Here is a 12,416-nt window from a genome sequence, read left to right as displayed (position 1 = left end):
TTTATTAAAAAAGGGTGTTGCACTTAAAAAAAACAAAACAAAAAAAACTGAATTTTTACTTAACATAAAACGGTTGTCTACCCTTTTATGTAAAGTGAAATTTCTGAGTTTAGGTACACTTTAATAACACAGGGGGCCTCAATGTCACATGGTACATGGCTAGAAACTATCCAAACAATGACAACTCCTCAGCAAACAAGAGACTCTAATGTATACATTTTGTAAATGGAAAGGGGAACATTGTACTCAACTTCAGTACACATGTGCTTGCCAGGTCTGTAGAAAAAGCTGAGTGGAACCTCTTGCACTTTCCAGCAAACTATTGGGACAGGTTGCTGCAGAAATAATCAAGGACTGTATTAGGAAAGGATAGTTTCCTGTGAATTCCTTTAATAGCCACACAAAAAAGCTGACTCTAAAATCGCCAGGCCACAAACAGGCCTTAAATTTCCCACCCTTACTCTTTGCTGAAGCAAAAAAACAGTGTTGTGCCCCCTATATAATTTTCACATATAAACACTGACTGTTTGATTCTGCTCAAACTCTCTCTCAAATTGTTTAGCTACAAGGCCAGAAGAGACGAGTAGGTGAACCAACACTATGGCTTCAAAAACGTATGCAGGCCCAATTATTGTCAATTGATTTGCAGGTAGCAAGTTGATGCACCCACAAAGTTTGATGGCTTCCAAGATCCCCTACACGTCTGGCCAATAAAATTCTAGGAGGGTGGTACTGTTCTATATCTTTTTAAATAAAAAGTCACACATCAGTACACACAGTTACTGCCAATTCTCCCCTATGTGTATGAAAGCTTACCTATAGACACTATGTCTCCTGGGATAATTTCATCACTGGAGACTGGCCGCCATTTCCGATTTCTGTACACCTTAGAAACAGATGAACACGTTGAACATGAAGCATTATTAACAAAATTGGGACAGTTAAGAATTTACATAATTATGAAAACACCACAAGCTCTTTATTAGCAAGCTGAAATAAAATTGTTCAAAATTAAATATGTTTAACCATGCCATGACCTTCCTCCCCATCTTAAAGTTATGTAAATCTAGAGTTTCACAATGAAACCGTGGCCTAGCGCTGACTACACCCATAAAGTTCAAGGGACTAAAATAATTATAGCAGATGATGGAAAGGAAGATGTCAGAGCTTGTAGACATTGAATTGCTGGAGTTTAGGAGAGTAATGGTCCTTCGGGTTGGTTTATTCCTCATAGGCAAATTAATGATTTACTGGTTCACATCGGGTTGGCCTGTTCCCTATGGGCAAATTAATGGTTTACTGGTTCACATCAAAGCTACACAGTCACCTCCTTAATAAGGGCATATAAACAGCTTGTTCAAAGACCACCTCTGATTTCTCCAGTGCTCACCCTGCAGCACCTTTTTGGGCCACTAATACAAAATGCCCACTGCTTCCTGGTATAGAGGAACATGTAAACTACTTCCTTGAAACAGTGCTCAGGACCATGCACAGATTACATTTGACAACTATCAGATATGAAATATGACAGGGTGATGACTTTTATTTCTCTCTCTGAGCCCCTACAACAGGTAACACTGGGCATTTTGAGGAGTGATAGGTTGGCTACACACACAGGCACTTGGCTAATTTAAGTTAGTTAGGTAGAAGTTAAAACAAGGAGAATACAAATACTATAAGACTGGAAATATGCCAGTCCACTTCTCACCTGAATCATATAAGGCTTGTTCCCCATCTTCCTGATCTCTGACAGGTTTCTCATCTGTTGCTGAACTAGAGAGGCCTCAAATGCCACCAACATAAAAAGGGTGAACACGCTGTAGTACCAATATTCATCTAGGCACCACAGGCCCACACAAAACACCTGAAAAGAAACACACAATGAGAACACAAACTCTTCAACATTCAAATAACTTCTATATTTTATAAAGCATACAATTACCTTAACATTAATAAAAAGAGAATTTGACCCAAGTAAAAGAAAAATAACCACCTTTTAGTTATTATTAACTGAGACGTAAGGGTAATGTCACCTATTTATTTACAGTTTATTATTTACTTTTGTTGCTGTAAATGCTATTGGGAGAATAGACTCCTTGTGATGTAGACTTACATTTTATACTTCAAACATATTTGAAAAAAAAAAAAATGTTTTCCCACTACAATTTCTCATTATAGTGCTTGATGGTCTAAGGTTGCTAGTGGTATTCCCCAATGTTCAGTGTTGGGATACCTATGTTTTATCCTATTTATAAATTATATTTGGGAGTTTGGGATTAAAAGAACCATTTGTATTTACAGAGGATAACAAGCTATATAATGGAAGTCCTTACTACATTTCTATAACTTAAGTTTGTTATTATTTATTTATTTTTCTTACTAGTTGTTGAACTTGGTCTTTTTTTTTTCAACCAAACTATGTAACGATGTATAAATCTTACAAGGCAATTTTTTTAAAAATACAATAACCTAATTGTCAGATATGTAGACACTTACCTGAAACACAAAGAAGGGTGCAATGGCTCTCTCTTTAAACAGATGTAGAAAATCAGGAACAACCATCTCTGCTCTAAGGACAGAAACAATAAAAATGTTTCAGGCTGGCAGAACAACATCTGCTGAACTAAATGTTTTATTTGGAGCTAAAAGTTCAGGTATTTGTAAAAGCAAAAATCTATTTTTTTTTTTTAACTACAAGTTGGCCACATACTACCTGCCAAGTTTTCATTGTGGTCTCTGCCCCCTCTGAGAAAATATATCCCTAAATGAAAATCAAATGCTCATGACCGCAAGTTGCTAGGTGAATCCTTTTTAGAAACTGTTTAAAATGGACTAATCCAGGTATTGAAATCTCCTTTTTTGTTAAGGACCTTTTTTATTTTTTTTTTTAAAGACACTTCAAATGACATAATGATTTGACATGAATGATTTTTTTTCATCATAAAATATGGTAGTTTAAATGTTACAGACATTTATACTACAACTGCAACCTGCTGTACGTCAATGATTAACACTTAACTTGCATTAGGACATAGAAGTGGCATGACAGATCTGCAATATTCTATAAACATTTTAGGACAGGAATGCCATGTGACACGAACACCATTAGGGTTTGCACTCTGTAGATAACACAAATCAACACTGAAATATGTATGTGGTCAAGCTCTGGATTAAATTAGGATTGATACCCCAACATATTTCAGCTTCACAGGGTGAGGACAGGAAGGGGAATCGATCTCTGGCTGCTGTCCTTTATTAAGCATAATGTACAATAAACAAATCAAAATACCAAGGTGGTCCTTACTTGTTGATTCCATATTTTTTTTCAGCAGCTTTGATGTCAGCTTCTTCTAGGTATCCTTTAGAACTCTGGTAATAGGACAGGGGGTGCTCCACTGGAAACACAACAGGAAAGAATACTTTCCTTTCTTCAGCATCATAGGTATACTTGATTTTTTGGAATTCAAATGACAGAGTCTCCTTTCCATCTTCATTCTGGAGACACAAAACAGACAAATGAATGCCCCAATGTCTAAATAGAGGAACAAAGGCAATATTATATGAAATGAATGATCTGTGGGGTTGTCAATCAAAAATAAAACTGCTCAAAATGATCATTATGACATGAAGGCTTCAGAGACTGCACAAGACAAATCAGCCGCTATGGGCCATTAAACAAGAGAACTGCACCCATAGCCAGCCTAAAATGCAATGAGATGGAAAGCTTCTCAAGTACAGCGAGTACTGAAGGTGAGGCTTGTGTTCATCCAATGTGTCATTAAGAAGCAGACAACAGATTAGAATGATATACTTTTATACTGATTGAATACCAAACAATTAAACTTTTTCTAGCATTATTCTCTTGCCCTTTGGACATTTGAGTTTGCCACTCACAGCACTTCCCCAAATTCAGACAGTCTGTACACAAACACTATCTTGGGAATATATGACTACTGACTTATGCATATGTATATTGTACTGCTAATGCATTTATCATATCATATCTAACATTTTCTTGCTGAGCAATCAGCCTATGCATGTTTGTGCTTCCTGCACACTGAACATTAGTATCTTTTCAATTTACTATAGCTAGAAGAGCAAAACAAACAGTTGTTGTTCTTCCTGAATATGCTTTAAAGTTGAACTAAAGTTCCACTTTCAAACATTGGGATCAGGCAAGGCTTTATTGCAGAAGGGATCCCTTTTTATTGTCCCTACTGCAATAAGCCGTTTTACCCACCTGCCTTACCCTAGCACGTGCAGCTCAGTTTTGATGCTGGGACTCTCGGCATATGCCAGCTTCTCCTGCAGATCCTGGGATTGAATGAATGAACTGCGAAAGAGTTTTGAAGTCCCAACCGGGATAAATAAGATAACCGAAGATCGTAGCGAGGAAGAAAAGAAGATGGAGGCACCCGCAATGGAAGGGGGACAGACAAGTATATACAAGGTATAGTGATGTTTTAAAGCTCAATAAAAGTTCTACAAACTGGTCAGAGGTAAACAGACTCCCTAACTCTACAACTAAATACATTAGTTAGGTAAAACATGTTCGAGTGGGAGGATTCAGATGCAGTCATTTTGATCAGTCTGGTAGAGGTCAGTTTTATCATCTAATGATCTAGGTAAAAACAGTTCTGTGCATCGGGCTGCATAAATCCACCAACTTTGAAGGTCCTGCTCTGCCTTCAGGGTTATTTACTTCAAAATCCATAATTTGTTGGTTTGAGAGGTCACAAAAAGTATTTAAAGATATTTTACATTGATAAGCTCCTCTGTGTATTGTGAAAACACTGACACTGGCAGAACCAGCTTCAACTGACACTCCTAGTAAAAAAGTCTGTGATTTTATTTACCCAACTCAAGCGGTATATCAATGATAAGAGTTGATGTTTACCCTAAACATACCCACTACAAATTTTATTTTGATTATAGCTGAGGGCAATTAATGTGGCCTCACCTTCTCTCTGAGTAATGGCACTAGCTCAGCAGATCCGTTGTTGGGAGTCGGTACAACCTTTGCAAACGTTGCAGTCTTTGGGTTTGGGTCCTGTAGAGAGATATAAACATTGTTAACAATAAATCTGTCATTCCATTGTACCAAGAGCATATTTTACTAAAGTCAGTTGACAGATACCAGTATTAATTAGGCAACTTTCTTGTACCCCCCCCCATATATACAGAAATGTTCCCTAAACCTCTGGACTAGTGTTACAACCGTATTATTGGTCCAAAGGTAACAATGTAAAGTAGCTCTAACACTAACAAGCCATTCATTTGGTAAATATATGCCATGCTTTATTTCTATAAAATACAATTTTATTCTTTTTATCATTTTTGCATCTCACAACAGCCAACCTCTTGTTAAATCTCAGCCACTTGCTATCTATATGCAATGGCTTCAATGTCAGCTACACATAATTGCCAAGGACAGACTTCTTAATAGCTATACTGGTGGACCATGCCTCCGTGATGTGTGTACAGCTAATAATAGGCTCTACATTGGGGTGAATGTGACCCGGTGCCAAAGCAGGAGCATAACAGTTGTGGCGTATAACAGAAGCTACCTAAACAAGGTACTAGTTGCTGCAGGGTTAATGAAATTTATATATCTAATAAGATCGGTAAACAACTTCTAAATTAACATTTTACAGTTTAATAGAGATTTTTGTGATTGGGTTCATGTCCAAGTTGAAATGAGCATTTAAAATAAAAAGATTATCTATTTCAACACACTAGATAAACCCTTGAAAATAAATTTAGCCAGGTGTTTAAGTTTCAGCACAGCATTCTGTATATAGAAAGTATGCAGCTGGTGAAGTGCCCGGAATACTGACAGAACACAGAAACATAGGCATAACTCTTCAACCAAATCTGCTGGAACAACACGACAGCATATGACAGACATATGTCAGCGAATATAAATGGCAGCTCTTTTCATTTTAAAGTCTTTTTTTTTAGGTTACATTATAATTTATAAACATTCCAAGTTCTACTGCATCCAAAAACTAAATATTTTAAGTGGGAACAAGTGAACACATAAGCTGACAAGAAAAATATATGAACACCTCCGTAAGTATCCCAAAAGAAATTAGAATTACAAGATCACTAAAATATTCTCCTACAGCTGGATTCACCAATGGTTTACTGAACAATACAACAAATCCGTCAGGAAGCTGCCAGACCATTCCGAATATCAATGGCGAAAGCAGAAGAACAGACTGGGAACTTTGGTTATATATCTTAAATGTTATGCAAAATTTTTACCTACGAATAAACTTTAGTAAAAGAATGAAACCAAATAATTTGGATAATAAGGATTCGTTGGTTAATCAATCATAGAAAAATGTACAAGTTTGCAGGCTGCTACAGGAAAAAAAAATAGCAGCTTGCTTGGGTCAGAAAAAAAAAAAAGCTCTCACAAAAGACGACATTTTGAGTTAGGAAAACAGGAAGCTGAATGAATTAGACCCAAGAATTACTTTATTGGCAGCCACACAGTGTGACAGTGTGTGGTTTAGGTTACATTTACAAATGTATGTTGAAAGTCAGGATGCATAATTAAAACGGCCAACTAGGCCAATAAATTGCTACCGGCTCCAATACCTGGGCGAGACAAGATTCAGGTTCAAGACAAAACTTGTGTACTCAGTGTGCACATATATAATAGCTACACATGTATGCAGAATCTCTCTGCTGTCACATGCATTCCAGTAAAGTGACTTTAAAGAGCAGCCATAACTTGCCAGAGGCAGATGTATAGTGTGAGCTAGAAAAAATGTACATGGTGTGTATGTGTGTGTATATATACACACACACACACACACACACACACACACAGTGTTCTCCCCAGGCCCTTTTAATCGGGCGCACCACCCGGCACTATTCAGTTATCACCCGGCTTTTGGGTAGCTACTGAAAAGTTGGTTCACAGTACAGGGGCTGCCATCCGCCAACAGGTTCTACCCACCAAGCATAACTTTCTGGGGGGAACATGGTATGTATGTGTGTGTGTGTGTGTGTGTGTGTGTGTGTGTGTGTGTGTGTGTGTATATATATATACATACACACACACACACACACACACACACACCACACCTGAACACATCACATTCAGTGGCCCTGGCTAGAAATAAATGAGCAATATAGACTTTAATTATGGATACTAGAAAGCTTTCCACGGGCCTGAGAGACCCAACAACAGCTTGGGACATGGTGCAGGTCCATAAATGTTTACTGGGCGGGCAGGTTGTTCATACTCCTCAATTTCTAAATCTTACAGGGCAGTCAGAAAATATTACTTGTATTGAAAAAAAATTCGGAGACTATGTGAAAAGAAAGATTTCTAGGTCTCAGACTCTGCTGGTTGGCTTTTCAGTGTATCAAAAAAAACAAAAACAAATTTTGACCTCAAAAAGGGAACTCAAAAATGCCAAATATTAAAGGTAAATCTCACTGATGGAGTAATCCGAGAGGTAATTCTCACTGAAAGGTGACCACTATATATCCAAATGTAAAACTATTAAAGTGAATCTGCGGAAAGAATAAATGATTGAAATTAAAAGCAAACCAAGGAGATTAGTGTCTGCCAGGATGCCGTCTGCATGGAGTATGTATGTTCTTATGCTTGCATGGGTTTTCTCTAGTTTCCTCCCACATTCCAAAAACATACTGATGGGTTAACTAGCTTCCCCCCTAGTATTAGGCTGCAGTGCTCAACCCAGAATTTTTTTTAAGCCGGGTGGGAAGAAATTTTAGGTGGGTGGCAGCCCCTGTATTGTGACCAAACTCTCTGGTAACCACCCAAAAACAGCCGGGTGGGTGCTAAAAAGTGCTGGGTGGTGCGCCCAGCTAAAAGGGCCTGGGGAGAACCCTGCTTAGACTAAGGCAAGGATTTTAAATCACAAGCTGAGGGCCAGTGATAGGACTACAGGCTGTACTACCCTACAGAATATGTTAGCACTATATCAATTCATGGCACACATTCACTTTTTGAGTATTTCAGGACCCCAAACCCCATGGTTCTTGTTTTTGTATTTGTTCTCTCTCTCTCTAAATAATACATATAAGGAGTAAATAGTTAACTTCCCCTTGCTGTTATTTATATATGGCAAGGAGGATGTTAGCCATTTCACAAATCTTCATGCTGTCCTTCCCCAGTTACAGACTTTCAGAAAGCTGGAGTGCAGCAGTACAGTTATCTCTGGGCTTCCGACTCATATGCTCTTTACTTCCCGTTTTATTTTCCACCATGGAACTGACTGTTGCTAATTCAGTCCATGGGGCCACCACTGAGTTATAGCGGGGACTGGGAGCAGAAAGGGCATTGGGTACCCAGCAATCACAATTTCTGGATCTCAGATAGGACAGCATGGCGTTGTAAGAATGGGCTGTAAATGAAGGGCGAGTATATTTCTGCTGCTCCCCAGCTACAGCCTGTGCTTCCTCCTGCCGGTCCCCATGCCATTATTATCCGCTAACAGAAACCAGGGTCATGTTAATCTGCTACAATTACCCGTATTCTCCTTTCCAGCTACAATTCACAGGTCGCTTTATTATAAGAAATTAAACTGCAGAAGCCGCCATTGCAGATAAGATCCACAAAATGCCAGTCGACTGGCTTCTATATTTTCAATCATTGCCCTGGAACTAGCAATGAATGAGCTTCTCCAATCAATCAGAAGGCTCGCCATTCACAACTGAGGTGCAAGAGCCCCGTCTTTGGTGCTCAAGCCGGACATTTGCCAACCAACTTACAAATTCTGGAGGCCCTGGAATAATTCACTAATCTGTCATTGTAACAGGTTCTTTAAAGAGGCACTCCGCCTAAGGCCTAATAATGTAAATGAGTAATTTACATATGATATATAGAATAGGCCCAGCAATATAATAAGTTCACTCTGCAGAACTAGATGCCTGCTAGCAGCTAAGATAATATGAGTGGCACTGATATGAATTTCTGGTAATAGGAACCATAAGATAAACAACATGCATGGGTAAGTGAGCTGGATCCCCTGACAACTGTTGCTATGTTACCAGGATCTGTCCCCGCCCCCCAGGTACATCATCACCACCGCGGATACCCTCGCGCAAGGGATCGCAGTCACGTGACCCTCCCACCTGTACTAACCTTAGAGCAGGAGAGTGCGCAGTGCAGATGCACAGACCAGAGCCCGGACAGCACTGTAAGGACATGTAGGACCCCCAGAGCCGCCAGGCAGATGAGTCCGGCCTCGGGGTATTCATTCACTCCGTACACCACCACCCACAGATACAGCCAAGTCGGATAGAGGATGGAGAAAGGCAGCACCGTGCCTCTCAGCAGCCGGGGCCGGCGGCGGTACAGGGTGACCGAGCGGACCAGCTCGTCCTGTGCCGGCACACCGTTGACACCAGCTGTCACCGCCGCCGCCATTCCCCTCTTTCTTTGACACTTCCGCCTGCGTCAGCGCCGGCTCTTGCAATATCCGCTTCCGCCCGGCACTGTCTGCGATGTGAGGTCGGGTGTGACGTCGCTGCCCTTGGACGTATTGTAGTCATGTGACTCAGGTTTGACGTCACATGATCTGCTGCATGGTCTCTCCTCTGGTGGCATATGCATAGTGTCCTAGAATAGCATGGGGTGCCATGGCAGTATTTCAAAACCAAGTTCCCTGTAGAGGTTGCTAGGGGTTCCTGGAGCAATTTGTGACTCCTGGGTCAGTTTACCTGACACCAATGATCTATTTGGCTATCTGTAAGGGTGACATTCTTCCCACTGACCGGCAATAGAAGAGGCATTCATCCTCCTGACCATCACACTAATGTACCGTGCAAAGCCTCCCGGGATGCGTGACGTAGGTATCCCGGGAGGCTTTGCGCTCCCATTTATTGTCGAACGCCTAGGCAATAGAAAATTAGGGGGCGGTGCTGCACCTTTTTTTTAAAAAGGGTGTTGCATTTAAAAAAAAAAAAAAAAAAAGAGTTTAGGTACGCTTTAAAAAGTTAAGAAAGCTGCTATAGAGGGTGGGCAGAACGGGGGGGGGGGGTGGGGGTTAGCTTTGGATATTTAGGTAGTAAAGGGGTATATACAGGGTATGACCTGCAATCTATGCTGCAGAAATAGTTCATGGTGGGTGCAGGGCACCTTGGCTGCCCCTTGTACTGGCTGTGGTTACTGTCATGGCCCCTTCTACAAAGAGAGAATGACAGGTCACCTTTGTACAGAAAACCTGAGCCCAGAGGAACATAGAGAGATGGCTTTTATTAAAAACTCCACATTCTTGCCTGTCATCCCTCTGATCCAAAGCTGCTAAAAAGAACAAGCACACAGGCCAGGGTTGTAGGCTTTATTTCACTTTGCCATGTGCTCCTTCCAGGTCAATGTGAGTACATGGAAGTCACAGGAGCATGACAGACAGATAACAAGCACTGAATCCTGAGAAATAGCAAACTCCAGATCCTTAGGGAAAACTAAAACCTAAGAACATAAATGTAACAATATAACATTTTTTAGGTTAAATCCATTTTCAGCAGGAAACACCTGTTGATCATCATGGAAATGTTGCGTCTTCTTGTGAGCTGAACACAGAAAACAATCTCATTCTGCAAAATACAAATCCCACCAATGCTATTCAATGGAGGTTACAAAAGGAAGGGGACTGTTTTATGTGTCCCACACTGACTAAAATACAAATATACCTGAACCAATCCCGGACCTCTGCTGTGCTACCTACACTCCTAATTAATCCTTAATTCACTTAGGGGTCAGATAATAATCCAGTGAGTCTAACATTCACTAAAACAATCCCTGGTGGACAATCTTCCATGTCCATGTGTTTGAATGGCAGGAAATGATTCTCCACCAGGGAATGTTTCACTGAACCCATTCGTTAAAAGACATTTGTATGAAATAAAAGGGGGATAACCATTTTATATAATGAAAACATTTTTATTTATTTTAATACTTTTTTTTTTAGTAAGAAGGAACTAAACAAAAAAATCACCTTTAGTTCTGCAGAGCCCCTGATTTCTCTGGCGATGTCCTTGTTTGGGACCTGCGCGGTCCTGGAATCCGCCTTCGTTCTGGCACAGGGAAAGCGCCAGGCAGTGCCGTCTTCTTTCTTCTTCTGGCTACGTCACCCGATCTCGCACTGATCAGGCGCAAGATTGGGTGATGCACGTTGCTCTAAATAGAAAAAAATGTGTGAGATTGGCATTTTTTTCCCATTACAGGAAAAAACATCTTCTGCACAAGTCAGAGAAGGAGCATCCAGAAGCCTCCTAAAATGCGTGCCATGGCAGTAAAGTCAGAGGAGAAGGGGCTTTGGTATAAAACTAAAGGGTTAAAAAAATGATTGTTTATGTTACATAAAAAGGTTGTTGACCATTTTAGTTGTAATAAAGTTTTTTCTTGTTCCCATAGCTTTTTTTTATGACTAATATTATTTTCATTTGCTCATTTATTTCCTGTATTAACATTATTTATTTTAAACAAATCAAAAGTCATTTTTTTCTTTGTCCAATGATTTAATTGAATAATATTGTTTCCAGACAAACAGAAGCTGAAATGGTTTATATAAACTCCATTCCAAAAACACTTTGGGGTCCAATTATAAAGCAGTGAATCTGACATTCTCTCAAACATTCCCTAGTGGAGAATTAAATACTGTCATGGCAACCTCTTGGATTGTAAGCTCTTCTGTTTAGGGTCCTTTCCTCCTCCTGTGTCACTGTTTGTATCTGTCTGTTATCTGCAACCCTATTTATTGTACAGCGCTGCGTAATATGTTGTTGATATGTAAATATTATTAATAATGTTAGTAAGATTAATTGAAACAGAAAAACCTAGATGATTCTCCAACAAGGAATGTTTCAGTAATTGTCATATTCACTGCTTTATAAATGGATCTCTGAATATAAATGTGATGAGACTGTGGATGTTATTCTATTGATAACCAGCAATCCCGTAATACTAATTTATTCCTAGCCATTAACATAGAGATATTCATCCTCTATTAATATTATTATTATTATTATTAATAATACACAGGATTTATATAGCGCCAACATATTACACAGCCCTGTACAATAAATAGGGGTTGCAAATGACAGACTAATACAGACAGTGATACAGGAGGAGAGGACCCTGCCCAGAAGAGCTTACAATCTAGTAGGTGGGGGAATTAGCACATAATAGGCGAGGAGATCTGTAGTGGTGGGAAGTAGTGAGGGTTTTATGAGACCGAAGAAGACAGGTAGGCAAGTTTGAAAACATGGGTTTTGGGAGCTCTTTTAAATGAGCAGAAAATAGGAACAAGCCGAATAGGATGAAGAGAACCATTCCAAAGAATTGGGGCAGCTCTAGAAAAGTCTTGTAGCTGTGTGTGTGATTAGGTTATGTGTAAGGAAGTCAGTTGTCGCAATGTGCAATTTTA

At 39.7% G+C, this 12,416-nt stretch overlaps 1 protein-coding gene across 1 annotated transcript in view; it reads right to left on the bottom strand.

Moving 5' to 3' along the window:
* The window catches only part of ATP13A1 (ATPase 13A1), a 26,090-nt gene extending 16,637 nt beyond the window's left edge, over positions 1–9,453 (bottom strand). The window contains exons 1-6 of the mRNA XM_072399663.1: positions 9,131–9,453; positions 4,961–5,050; positions 3,305–3,495; positions 2,497–2,569; positions 1,709–1,864; positions 817–886 (exon numbers count right to left, since the gene is read on the bottom strand). Coding sequence (XP_072255764.1) covers positions 817–886; positions 1,709–1,864; positions 2,497–2,569; positions 3,305–3,495; positions 4,961–5,050; positions 9,131–9,415 — 865 coding nt within the window. The 5' untranslated portion in view covers positions 9,416–9,453. The remainder of the gene's footprint in view (positions 1–816; positions 887–1,708; positions 1,865–2,496; positions 2,570–3,304; positions 3,496–4,960; positions 5,051–9,130) is intronic.
* Positions 9,454–12,416: the final 2,963 nt, after the last annotated feature.

This window comes from Pyxicephalus adspersus, chromosome 2, assembly GCF_032062135.1.
Source record: "Pyxicephalus adspersus chromosome 2, UCB_Pads_2.0, whole genome shotgun sequence".
NCBI classification, from domain to species: domain Eukaryota; kingdom Metazoa; phylum Chordata; class Amphibia; order Anura; family Pyxicephalidae; genus Pyxicephalus; species Pyxicephalus adspersus.
The sequence above is the reverse complement of the archived record's forward strand: the minus strand, read 5'-3'. Positions and strand labels throughout refer to the sequence as shown.